This window comes from Epargyreus clarus, unplaced genomic scaffold (assembly GCF_041222505.1).
Source record: "Epargyreus clarus isolate Ecla_fem2 unplaced genomic scaffold, WU_Ecla_fem_2.2 ptg000011l, whole genome shotgun sequence".
In the NCBI taxonomy this organism is placed as follows: Eukaryota; Metazoa; Arthropoda; class Insecta; order Lepidoptera; family Hesperiidae; genus Epargyreus; species Epargyreus clarus.
Window position 1 is genome coordinate 8,969,392 of NW_027332219.1, and position 14,567 is coordinate 8,983,958.

Consider the following 14,567-nt stretch of genomic DNA (forward strand, 5'->3'; position numbering starts at 1 on the left):
ACGACTAAGATCACGACACGACATTTTACAACAAGTAATTAATTAAAAAAATCAAAAACCCGACTGCACCAAATAGGCTGAAGTAGAATTTCCAAAAGCAGTGAAATAGGCATTTAATTATTTTTATCCAGAAAGCCAAATACTAAGTTTTATAGTAGGTGTCTGCTTCAAAAACAAAAGATGTTCAAACAATATTATCCTATTTTATCCTCTTAGTGCTAATTTACGCTATATAAAGAACCTATGTGTAAAATTCCAGCACGCTTAAGTTCAGCGATTTCCCTTTGCGTTGATCTCTGGCACAGCAACTCACTCATTTAGTCAGACAGTCATCTCGATGTGTATATACGATTGTATATGTACTAGCTGACCCGGCAAACGTTGTGTTGCCATATAAATAAAAAAATGTTAAGGGTGAACAACCCTTATCACTTAGGGGTAAAAAAATAGATAGTGGCCGATTCTCAGATCTACTGAATATGTATATAAAATTTGGTGAAAATCGGTGAAGCCGTTTCGGATGAGTACGGTAACTAACACGAGAATTTTATATATAAGATATATTATATAATGTATGTGTAAACTCCTCTAAAATTCCTTTATTTTGACACCCTACTCGATAGGTTTGGTTAACTTTTTTTAAAAAGTGTTACTATTTCGCGAAAAAATCCACCATTTACGGTCTATAAAATATATAACTTCAGTAAATCAAACTTTTGGTCATTATTTTATCTCGTTAGGGGTAGAATTTCATTATTTTTATCCAACAAGCCTGATACAAAATTTCATAGTGCTTGCTTCAAAATTGATGATTGTTCAAATGAATTTTTAACCCTTATTTTACCCTTTACGGGGTTGATTTTTCGGAGGGGGATAAATAAGTGCGTCCTTGTTCCTATCCAGAAAGCCAAATATAAAATTTTATAGTAGTTGCTTCAAAATTAAAGGATTTCAAAAAAACTGTTTTCCCCTATTTTACCCTCTTTAGGGTAGATTTTCCAAAAGGCCTTTCTTAGTACTTATTCACGCTATATAGAGAACCTATGTGCAAAATTTCAGAACTGTAAGGTGCTTGGTATAGGCTTTACGTTGATTTCTGAAAAATGAAAAAGTCATTTAGTTAGTCAGTCAGTCAGTCACCTTGCTGTTTTATATATAAACAAATATGTTATTATAATCTCCGTTTAATTTCCTTTCATTTGATACCCTGCTCGATAGGTTCGGTTAACTTTTTTTTTTAAATGTGTTACTATTTCGCGCCAAAAATCCGCCATTTTGACTTTTTTTTACTAACACCTATCTAAGGACACTCGGGTCATAGAGACAAATATAATGACACCTTAACTGTTGAAATTCATCCAGCCGTTTGTTAGATCGGATCAAATAAAGAAAGACAAACATACAAGATACGCGCGAAAAACATAACCCTTCCTTGGCAGTCGGGTAAAAATGATTTATCCTTAATATTTCATTGTTTACTGACTGATGCTCCTGATTTAGTGAAATTTGTATGTTAACATAGAATAGTTCAATTAAACTTTCTTAAATTTTATATTCATAAAGATATTTTCTAGCGGCACCACCCATATGCACTCTTGGGTACGTCTTATGAAATTTGCAATTTTTCAAACAAAAAGTAGATTTTTTATTTATGGTGTACAATATTTGATCGTATATCATCTAAACATACAAAGTGTATATGTATAGATAAAATAATCAAAATTAAAATCGAATTTTACCATATAACTGATACAGACAAATGATTATGGAACAAGATAATTACCAAATATAACCTACTTGCGATTGCAATAAACTGTGACGACACGACTACAAAGTCGTGAACATTAAAGGGTAGTGTGAAGGTATTTTTGCACATACTTCATTCCCCGATCCAGCGTTGAAGGGATTACGTCTTGAATATTTCGAAAACCTTCGGAACTCAATAAAATATGAAGTATACACTTTCGAAAAATTGAAATATAAATCGATTATGGAGTTCATGTAATGGTAAATTGCCACTGTGGTATAGATCAGTACTACACTGATGCTTTTATAATATAGGAGTAGCAGATGAGCATCCACTCCACGTGATGCGAAGTGGATACTGCCGCCCATGGACTATTGTAATCAACCCCAGATATGATTAGATATTCCTACCTAAGGTCGGCCACAAATGCGCCGCTACCCCTGAGGAATAAGCTGGAAGGCCTCGGAAAAGTATGTCTCCCTTACCACAGCTTTTAAACCAGAACACAGCTTAACGCTGCTGTTATTAGGTAGAAATAGGTGTGGCGGTGGTGCCGCCGGAATCGAACCACAAAGGCTTCTACTTTTATTATATTATACCTATTATTATATTATGACCCATTGTACTTAATAAAGATTTTAATTGTAAAGACAGTGTAATACTACTAAAATATCTAAATTTCTGTACATTCGAAATTTAAAATGACCAAAGAAAACCGCAATCGCTTGTAAGCGGTAAACACAAAAGAAAATAAAGTTTAAAAACAGTTTTAACCGTCCCCATGGGTACAAGAAGTAAACAAAAATACACTTGGTATTCCGTAGCGGCGCACAATGAGATTTAGACGAGAATCGAACCTGCGACCGCGGTTAACATATTAAGTAGTTCACACAGCTTTGTTTAAAACTTTTTTATTTTAAGTTAGAAGAACAAATTTAATGCTAGAAGAATTTCTTCCGATCGAACTGTAAGTAAACAGAATATTTGAGTGTTTTCTAATAATATAGGAGTAGTAGACGAGCTTGCAGGCCATGTGATGGTAAGTGGCTACTGTCGCCCATGTACATCTGTAATCAACCATAGATAAGATTAGATTCTTTCCTGAGGTCGGCCACAGCTACTCTGAAGACTAAGATGGAACGCCAAGGAAAAGTATTTTGCCGCCCGACCGCCACCATCACATCTATGTCTGTCGTAAGACAGTAGTGTTAAGCGCTGCTGTGTTCTGGTTTGAAAGATGGTAGGGAGTCATACTTATCTGGCGTTGATTACAAACGTCAATGAGCAACAGTAGTTTAACATCAGGTGAACTGCATGCTCGTCTGCTCCTATTTATATTTATAAAAAACTCGTTCACTATCAATATTTCACTTAACGACCGTTTTCACGTTCAAATCATTCACACACCACACCACTACACATCACTACGAAATATTAAATCAAAGCCACACACAATTGTAGTTTCCACTCAATAACTAATGCTGTTGCCCCAAATTGTACATTTAGCCCCAAACTAGCCCCATTAGCCCCAAGCGGGGTCAGATCAGAACGGCATCCAATATTCCATTTGCGTTCTATCTGTCTATACATTACAAATAGCCTCATTTAGTATTCAAGGGACGAATTTAACCGGAATTAACTGGTATGCACTGGTTTGTGGTTATCATATTCATACGTGTGTATTATGGTATATATATGTATTTATCTGCTGTGGGGTAACGCTGCTAGCATAGATGTCATTTTTATACTTCAAAAACGTGCAATTAGAGCCATTTATAGTCTTCGCCCCCGTGAGTCCTTACGAGAACTGTTTAAATCTATAAATATTTTGACAGTGCTTAGTCAATATATTTATGAAAATATCTTATATGCTCGCAAAAATTATTCTTCTTTGGAAAAAAATTATAATAGGCACAGTCATAATACTAGAAATAAAGATAAATTGGCCATACCTCAATTTAGATTAAGCAAGGTGTGTAATTCTTTTATGGGGAACTGTATTCGTTTCTACAATAAAATACCAAAAGACATTATCGATCTATCCGAGAAAAGGTTTAAATCTACTATACAATTAACTTTATGTAAAAAAGCTTATTATAATGTAAATCAGTACTTAAATGATAAATCCGTATGGTATGACAACTCCAGCTCCAACATCAAAAATTAATTATATGTACCACTATGTAAAATTGTATATTATATACCCTTTAAAAGATGCAAATATGCACACGTATGGAGTTTCTTGCGCCGCTTCTTCTCCATAGCGAAATACCTTCCGAAGCGGTGGTAGTTTGTTGACTTTCAAAAAGTATTTTATATGAATCAATTTTGAATAAATGAGATTTGAATTATCTTTTACTTATGGATTGATTTATAAGATTGGAGCGGCAAATGCATGCAATTCTCCTGATTGTGAGTGGTCACTGCCACCCATCTGTAACCAGGTCTATTGTAAGGATACGATATCATTATAGTTTTAATATTACTTAATATCATACTGATCTAATGTATTTTAACATGACAATATTATTTGGAGATATAATAATTTTATGTGTTTATATAATATGTTACTTCATTTAATTTTATAAAACTAAATACAAATAATATGATATTGATATGGCAATACTTAGATTTACAATTATAAAAGTTAGGTAGGGTAGATATGGAATGAGACGAGTAGTGAATTGTTCTTGTTCGGATTTGTGTAGAAAGATTAATAAAACGTAGTTTGTTGGATTCGATATCCATTAATTGATTAAACCTGAGCACATCTTTTACTATATAGATCAGGTTCAACCTGAAGCCGATCACAGATGCGTTGTCACTCCTGAGCATTGATCTATTCATTGCTCCTGAGGACTAAGTCGCCTCATATTGCTTCACGCCAGAAATAAGTGTAGTGGTCGAATACATGTACTTTTCAAATTATGCATCTAATGATATGGAAAATAAAATGAGAATGCTCGAAATTATGGTAAATGGCCACATAGAAATATTTCAAATAGGACTTAAGGACTCCTATCCGATATTGGCCACAGATGAATTGCTATCCCTGATGATTATAGTCTCATAAAAAAGTTAAAAACGGAAATAATTGACACTGCTTAGAGGACACAAATATATGTGGCATTGTTGCCAATATTACAACTAAAACATCTATATAGGTTTATTCATAAGGCACCACGTGTTAAATAATGCTTCGACTTTATTGAAGCTATCTGAAGACAATAAATAGTTTATAGGATTTTATTTTATTATTATAGAACGCCCTACTGCATAAGTTAATGTTTGCAAAGTCATAAAGACACGAAACGCTGTTATAAGCTCAAGCATAAATGCTGCAGCGCGCGCCGTCGGGCAAATGTTTGCACGCCGCAGTATCAGTTGAGGTTCAAAGGAGACTTCGTATATATGCTTTTATAATAAATGATGTTATGCTCTTAATTCGAAATGACTTGGCCAATAGGTGTGATTTTATATTGGATAAAGATGTGGGAGATGAATATCTGTATTCCTTTTAGTATTTAAATAAGTCAATATTTGACTTATACAATAACCAAAATCCTAAAGTTTTGTTACTGAGTTTAAGGTACCTAGTTGTGAATATAAACAGTAACATTACCCTTCTTCTGGCACATTAATGATTTTTGAGTATACATGTATTAATAAGGCACCACATGTTAAATAACGCTTCAGCCATTTTCGAAGCTATCTGAAGACAATAAATAGTTTATAGGATTTTATTTTATTATTATAGAACGCCTTACTGCATAAGTTAATGTTTGCAAAGTCATAAAGACACGAAACGCTGTTATAAGCTCAAACATAAATGCTGCAGCGCGCGCCGTCGTGCAAATGTTTGCACACCGCAGTATCTGTTGAGGTTCAAAGGGAACTTCGTATATATGCTTTTATAATGAATGATGTTATGCTCTTAATTCGAAATGACTTAGCCAATTAAATAGGTTATAAGGTGTGATTTTATATTGGATAAAAATGTGGGAGATACATTTCTATATACATTTTAGTATGTAAATAAGTTAATATTTAATTTTGTATACAATAACCAAAGTTCTAGAATTTTGTAACTGAGCTAAAAGTAACTACTTGCGTAGTATTAACAGGAACATTACCCTCCTTCTGGCGAATTATTAATTTTTAAGTGTACGTTTTTTCATAAGGCACCGTGTGTTAAATAATGTTAAGCCTTTTAGGAAGCTACCTGAAGACTATAAATATTTTATAGAATTTTATTTAATTATTATAGAAGGTCTTACTGCATAAGTTAATGTTTGCAAAGTCATAAAGGCACGAGACGCTGTTATAAGCTCAAACATAAATGCTGGAGCGCGCGCCGTCGTGCAAATGTTTGCACGCCGCAGTACGAGTATCAGTGGAGGTTCAAAGGAAACTTGTACATGCTTCTATCATTATAGACATTATACTATCCATTGATAGTATGCTCTTAATTTGAAATGACTTTGCCAATAGGTGTGATTTTCTTTTAAATAGAGATGTGGGAGATACATTTCAAATTAAGCTGGTAATAACTTATGTACATACAAGAAAGAATGTGAAATGCATATTATAAATTGAAACTGCACCTAATATTGACAGGGACATTATACACAGACTTATGTTTTTTACTATTCACAAGTGAATCGAACCGGAATATCAGGATTTTGCTTTTACTCTTTGGTCGACGTTGCTATGTGGTTGGAATTTGGCACCATTGCCACATTTACTTCTGAACTATAACTTATAATGCAGAAATAAGTGAAATAAGTATGTCATAACAGTAATTTTACACTCAGCATTGATTTGAAGGGTGTACTAAAGAAGACATCTTATCCGTGTGGTAACGTATATGTTATCGATCTCAGGTAGACTTTAGTCTTATCTTATCTAGCAAGGTCTAATAGAATGCTTTGTAGCAATATCTCGTAAGGTACGGACGCAATATGTTTCTTTGTATAAGCCAACATTTGTGTTTGCAAAGGAACAAGCACGAAACCGACAGAACGATAAGCTCGATCATAAATGCTGCAGCGCGTTGTTGTACAAATGTTTGCACGACGCAGTATCAGTCGAGACAGTTCAAAGGAAACTTCAGTTGTGCCATAAAGGGCGAAATTCTGTCTGAGTTTAATAACTTGGGAAACGCATAGCTTGACTGCGAAGGGTAGGAAGTTTGATTCTACGCAAATTCTATAAGTAATAGTAAGAACGATTTTAAGTACCTAATATCAGGTAGTGTTGAACCATAATTTACAATTAACATAAATCTTAGAAGCATTATAGAAAAAAAAATGTAAATGATTCCAAATTTTGTTGAATAAAAAGCCGTTTGTATTTATGTGTGTATGTGTGTAATTTATGGATGATATTTGTATGAACGAGAGGAGAGAAGGAGGAGAGGTAATTTTCCATAATATTTTTATCCCCTAATTGTTATGAAGAGATCCTTCGTAAAAACGGAAAACCCGTCACGAAGTAAGCGGAGACGGGGCCAGAGCATCATAAATTAGTATCCTTATATATGATAATATTCCCGGGAATTTATTAGCTCTCCCGGACCATTTAATTGAACGAGGAGCAATACGGGGCTAAGATGTTAAATATGGTCGTTTATTAAAATTGCCATAACATTTTTCTTGTCACATTTTGGAATTCTGAACGCGTAATATCGTTAGAATTTTTGATCGAACTTTTATTTTACGAGTTGTTCATGTGAATTTTGGTGTTCTGCTAGGGTCACTTAAGAATAGGGTTATAGGACCTCCAATAGCCCTATTCTCAATTATTATATACACGGAATCTTATCATTGAACAAAATAAATTGACAATTAATAAAATTGTAAATTGTACTTGCGTCATCATCATTTACGAAATACTGTCCCACTGCTGAGAACGAGTCTCTTTTTAGAATGCGAAAGTCCTAACCAAAGTTTATCAAGAGTGGCTGATTACAGATTGGTAGATTTCACGCTCTTTTAAAAACTTGTAATCTCCCAAGGAATTGTATGATTCCTGACAATACTTTCCTCCATATTTAAAGCAAATGAGAATTTATTTCTATTACGAATAAAACTGAAAAATATAGAAACGTTACTGAGATCTAAATCCTGGACCTCAAGCGTCAATAACCAAATTTCAAACTTATCACTGCTCTCAAGGAGTAATTTTATATATTACAAATTAATCCAGGTAAAATAATATTCCACTTACCGTTAAGCTGTTCTTCCCCATTGAAGTACCACGTGACCTTCGGCTGGGGCTTCCCTTCCTTGACGACGCAGCTCACATTGACCCTGCTCCTCTCCTTCAAGGACCCCAGGGTCACACCATCTTCTAGAACCTTCCCTTCGCCTGTCTTCACTTCCACCGATTTGGGTTTTACTGTGGACAAACGGAAAGTAATGAATTTAAATGTATTTAGACTTAAGATTAATCAATTGGTAAGAAAAATACACAATGACATGTTTTTTTTATATTATACTAGTAGTGCCCGCGACTACGCCCGCGTTTAAAAAAAATATGACATACATATTACGGACAATTTGTACCTTCATTAGATCATTCCAGTTGGAAATTTCCAGTTGGAAATCTGTTGGAAATTAGTCGTACCAATTCAGAAACCTTCGTGGGCTCATGATCAAATGCATAGTTTACGAATATATAAAGGACATTGAGACAAACATTCATTTTTATATATAGATGACAGTGGAAAAGAAGCATGCAGTCCACCCGATGGGAAGTGGTTTCTGCCACTCATAGACGCCTATATTCAATCCCGGATAAGACTGGAGTATCTGATGTCGGTCGCAGATGGTTTACCATTGCGGTCTAAGTTGAAACACCACGTAATCGCCACACCTATTTCTGCCTGCTGCTGTGTTCTGGTTTGATGGGTGTGGTAAGGGAGACATACTTTTCCGAGGCGTTCCAGCCTAGCCCTTTGGAGTGGCACCTGAGGTTGACCTCAAGTAAGGTACCAATCCCATTCAGAGTTGATTAGATGACTACTTAACATCAATCATGAAACCTCGTTTGCCAAATAGCTGTTGACAGCATAAAAACGTTAATATTTTTCTGTCATTTTAAATAACTTTTTAAAATGATGCTCACAGAAAAGTAATGAGAATAAATAACATAATTAATTCTCATTAACGATTCTGCTGGAATCTTGTTTATAGTGCGCTTAATGTCAATTAGGTCAATTGAAAATGTAAGTTTGTAAAAAACATTTTTGAGATTAATTCCCGGATTTAATTTTTTATTATTCAACTTTTAAATTGAACGTTGTAGCAGCGACTATTGGGGTACTAAAGAATGAGAGATACGGCTTCGTTGTTGTCAATCATTACTGTCCCATTGGGTATGGGTCCAGAGTGAGGGCGCAAGTGAAAATTGATAGATTTCATACACTCTTGAGATTTTTTCTTCGAATTGAGACGCGTGTAGGTTTTTTCAAAATCTTTCAGTTCATCATATAATGAATTAATAATATGCACATAAGTTTGAAAAATCCGAGGTGAGTGTCTGGGATTTGAATCTTGGTCCCTCTCCCGGAATGAGAGGCCAAGTTTTCTAACCACTTGGCTATCACTGCTTATGAAAGATACATTATACATAAATACATACGCTCAAAAACATTAGTCAGGTAAAAAGTCAGCCGAATTGACAGAGAACCCTTTGTGGTTCGACTCCGGCGGCGCCACCGCCACACCTATGTCTGCCTCATAACAGCAGTGTTAAGCACTGCTGTGTTCTGGTTTGAAGGGTATGGTAAGGGAGACATATTTTTCCGAGGCGTTCCAGCTTAGTCCTTAGGAGTAGCAGCGCGTCTGTGGCCGATGTCAGGGTGGAATATCTAAACCTATTTGGGGTTGATTGCGGATGTCCATAGGCGGCCACATACCATCAAGTGGACTGCATGCTCGTCTGCTACTCCTACATTATAAAAAGACTCTTTTCGAAGTCAGTAAAAAATATATTTATTTCTCAAAGAAATTATCGCAATATTGCAAAACGTTTTCATTGTAGCGAAACTTTTACAAAATTGGGAACATCGAAGTACAAAGTTAAGAGGACTTAAGACTTTTGGAATAACAAATACTTTGTCACCTGTTTTGAATTAAGCATTTTGGAAATTCGGGGGAAATATTTTTTATATTATTCTCAAGTTTGTCAGACCGGAATATTTTATCGACAAGAAGCAATAAATGGATTGGTTGTCGCTCAAGTGTCCCTTATAAATGGGCTGCAATTAGGGATGCAAGTTGGCGAAATTATCGATATACATATCGAAGATGTAAAATATTGATGTATTCGATATACAGATAATATTGAACACTTTAATGGTGTTATCGATAATTCAAATTATTCAAGTAGGAAATTTTTTTTGTCAAAAATTAAAATATCATGGAATTTGTCAAGTTTTTTTCAAAATATTTAAAAATTTCAACATCCATATTTCAATTTAACTGATTTAGGTACATATTATTATGATGCCACCATTTTATTCCTCTGTGACAACGCATCTATGATCGTCTTCAAGTATAACTGTTATATAGAGTTGGTTACAGATGTTCATGTCCCACTTACCATCAGATGGAAAGCATGACCATTTACCACTTTAGTCTTATAAAACACCTTCTTTCCAAACCCTACATCCATGTATCTATAACATAATTCCTTAGTAATAACTTCATAGAAAATTCTTCTTCGTACTAATACTTTCGTCACATAGACAGCTTATGCACGATCCATCATGTACTCAGGAACAAATAAGTTAAAAGTTAGCTAGTTACTTCACTCAGCTCAGTCAATGTCTATAGGGAATTGGGAATTAGTTTAACATAGGATATTTAGGTCAAGTAGCTGGTCTTTATGTCCGTGTGTTTTTTTATAATACAGGAGTAGCAGACGAGCATGCAGTCCACCTGATGGTAAGTGGCTACTGCCGCCCATGGACATCTGTAACCAACCCCAGGTAGGATTATTTATTTATTTTATGTTTCACCAACACAAGATACACCATCGGTCCCTAATTTCTAACATATAATTTGTTGTTCAATCGTGTTCTTGCAATTACAGGTGAACACAGCTTACATATTTATTTTCACAAAAAATCGTTATAATTATTACATAGGCACTACATTATTGTTATTATTAAAAAAAGCTAATTATTAATGTTATGATTAAAATCTTATTACATTATAATTAGAAAGTCCTAAAATTCCTTAAAATCATATCCTATTAGATATTTCTACCTGAGGTCGGCATCATGTACCACCTTCAAAATGTGCAAATGTATGTTAAAATGTGGTAGAACCATTAACGTTTCGATTCCGGTGGGACCACCGCCACGCCTATTTCTGCCTAATAACAACAGTCTTAAGCGCTGCTTTGTTCTGGTTTAATGGGTGTGGTAAGGGAGACATACTTATCCGGCTTTCCAACTTACTTTATAACTACTGTTGCTGACCTCAGACGGGAATCGATTACAGATGTCCATTGGCAGCAGAAGTTACCATCAGGTGGACTTTGCTACTTACATTTAATAAAAAATATTGAATAAGATCATCACTCAAATATAATACAAGTGACTTGACTGTGTAGGCTGAGTCGCAAATAACACTCTTTAAATAGTTCAGGGATCGGTCAAGTGCGAGTCGGAGTAGACAAAGGGTTCTGTACCATACCTAAAAATAGTGTGTTACTTCTATTGAGATTCACACATGGTTGAGTTTTATTATTCAAATTTGGTCTTTCACATTTTTTTATTATATACATAGTAAGTAGTAAAAGAGGCCGTACTGCACCTGTTAGAAAGTGGTTCGTGCCACCCATAAACATCTGATCAACATCAGCTAATCAACCCCAGATTAGGGTCCTACTTGACGTCTGCCACGGGTGCTTTAGTAGGTATCCCTGATGACTAATGCCCGTTTTTAATTATCAATCTATCTAATATTTTGACTACCACAATTCAATATGTGACAATACACGTGACGATACGACCTTACCTACTAGAAATTGTCAAATTTCGGTTATTGGTAAGTAAAAAAAAAAAGATAGAAAAATTAAAATATGAGCGTAAGTTTAAACATCTCGGATAAGTACGAATATGTCTCCCTTACCACATCCTTCAAACCAGAACACAACAGCGCTTAACACTACTCTTATTACATAGGTGTTCCCTACGGATCCCTAAAACGTAACTGTCAATTTCCCACACTTCGCAAAACTGTCATGGCCGTCCAATAGGTGTCAAGATGGCGTTATTTTATTAACTCGGTGACGAGGGCGGTAATAAATGGAATAATACATGAAGTTGAACCGACTTTTATTTTTTTGAGGAATATGATTGATTTAACAATTTTACGTGGTCTTTTGGGTTTAATTTGACAGGTATAAACGATGACACTTATTTTCTGTTCAGCTGTTATTAAGTTCTGAATTTTTAACCTTTCATAGGTCCTGATAAATAACTTTAAAATAGTTTTAAAATCCTTACTAATATTATAAATCCGAAAGTAACTCAGTCTGTCTGTCGGTCTGTCTGTCTGGTTGTCTCTTCTTCACGCCTAAACCACTGAACCGATTTTAATGAAATTTTGTACAAAGATAGTCTGAGACCCGAGAAAGGACATAGGATAGTTTTTATCCCGGAAATCACACGGGAACTAGGGATGGCGATCTAAGATCGATTAATTGGAGAATCGATCTTTTGGACCCAAAACATCGATTATTTTAATCGATATTAGTAAGGATTAAATCCTAAACTATGTATTTGATCAAGTGATGATCTTCTTAGTAAAGTTGAAGGTACGAATTTACAGTTTTATGTATGTTATATTTAAACGCGGGCGAAGCCGCGGGCAAAACCTAGTAAGAAATAAAATATATTTCTACTAACTTTTGAAACACAGCAAAAAGTTTAGCGAAAATCTGAAAAAAATGTGAGCTAAATTATATAATTCAGTATAAATTATAAATGTAAAAATATTAAAATCATTTACTCTTACCATACTGGCTATTCTATAATTAACAGACAGAATTAGAGCATCAAAAAAAAAAAACAAACGGTTATTCTAACACATAAGTTAACCGATTTCTTTATTTACAATCTTGATATAAATAAATCACGGGTAACCGTTACCCTACGTGGTAATTTTCGAAAGCACTCAACCAATTTAATGTATGTGTGTGGTTGTATCCAACTTTAAAGATACTTGGACTTGATAGGTAAAATTGCCAAGACCTTTTTTGTAGGACGCTTACTCGTCGCATCGTATAGTACTTTATTCTAAAAGAATAGCAGACGAACAGTCCATGTAATGGTAAGTGTCTACTATCCATTGACATCTGTAATCAACCCCAGATAAGATTAGATTTCTATCTGAGGTCGGCCACAGATACACCGCTACCCTTGTGGACTAAACGGGAACGCTTTGGAAAAGTATATCTCTTGCCACACCCTTCAAACCAGAAAACAAGAGCGCTTAACTTTTTTTTTATAATATAGGAGTAGCAGACGAGAATGCAGTCCACCTGATGGTAAGTGGCTACTGCCGCCCATGGACGTCTGTAATCAACACTAGATAGGATTAGAAATTCCTACCTGAGGTCGGCCACAGATACACCGCTACCCTTGAGGACTAAACGGGAAAGGTTTGTAAAAATATGTCTCTTGCCCACACCCTTCAAACTAGAACACAACAGTGCTGAACGCTGTTATTAGGCAGATAAATTGCAAATACAGAGAGTGAATAGATTGCAAATAGTTTCCATTTAACCTCTAATATAAATCCCAACCTAACAATACATTAGCATAAATCTCAAACAACGCTAAACATGCAACTAATATCAAACAACATTAATTTCAACGTCACCGTGAACGAAACACCAAACAAACAATTAAACGAGCGTCAGTGACAGCTGTCATGACGTCACACCTCGCGCCAATTTCGCAATATGGCCGACGTTGACGCAATATTGATGTTTGCGCGGCTTTAGTTGGGGTGTTTGGTTATTGTAGCGATATCTTTATGGATAGGCAAAGACAAGACAGTTTTGTTTCTTTTTCGCTTTTGTTAACCGTTTAAGATTTTTTTATCCGATTGCAGAAGGGAATGTGTTAAATTCAAATGTATGTAAGTCTGTCTCATTCTTAGTTCGCTGGGCTGGAACCTAAACAGCTTGAGGGATTTTAACACATGAGGTGTCGTTGGATTCGTTTTAATTGCGGGTGTGACATAGGCTATATTTTAAGCAATCAAGCTTTTTTTTATAATAAAGAAGCAGCAAATGAGAATACAGTCTATCTCATGGTAAGTGGCTACTGCCGCCCATGGACATCTGTAATCAACTAGGAGGTAAGACTTTAATCTTATCTGGATAGGATTAAAGTCATACCTTAAGGTTGGTTACAGACTCGTTGGTACCTTTAAGGACTAAGTTGGAAAGCCTCGTAAGTCATATCTTCAAAGGGAAACAAAGCAGTGCTAAACGCTGCTGTTATTAGGCAGAAATGTGGCGAAAGCCCTGGATGGTAGGATCACTTCTACCACCTTATCATTTTTATCTTTAGTGTTATGAATAAAAATCCTTAAATTTCAATACTAATTTTGATATTAATTATCTTTTGCTCAAAAATGTTATAAAGTATAGTGTCTTAAATATAAATCAGGCTTAAGTTTGGTTCGGGACGGCCCTGTTTCCCGAAGGTGTAATTAATTAGAGTACAGATTTCCCGGAGATGTGATGCTAAGATCTTGTTACCAAGCGTAAATAAGACTACTTAGTTAATTTT

General features: G+C 35.1%; 1 protein-coding gene across 13 annotated transcripts in view; it reads right to left on the reverse strand.

Annotated features, from left to right (window-relative positions):
• The window catches only part of nrm (neuromusculin), a 524,966-nt gene that overhangs the window by 88,849 nt on the left and 421,550 nt on the right, over positions 1-14,567 (reverse strand). For all 13 annotated transcript variants that reach the window (XR_012102726.1, XR_012102724.1, XR_012102727.1 and 10 more), the window contains exon 6: positions 7,976-8,146. Coding sequence is in view for 9 of the 13 variants with exons in the window: in XM_073077935.1 (XP_072934036.1) it covers positions 7,976-8,146 (171 nt within the window). In the remaining 4 variants the exon portion in view is untranslated. The remainder of the gene's footprint in view (positions 1-7,975; positions 8,147-14,567) is intronic.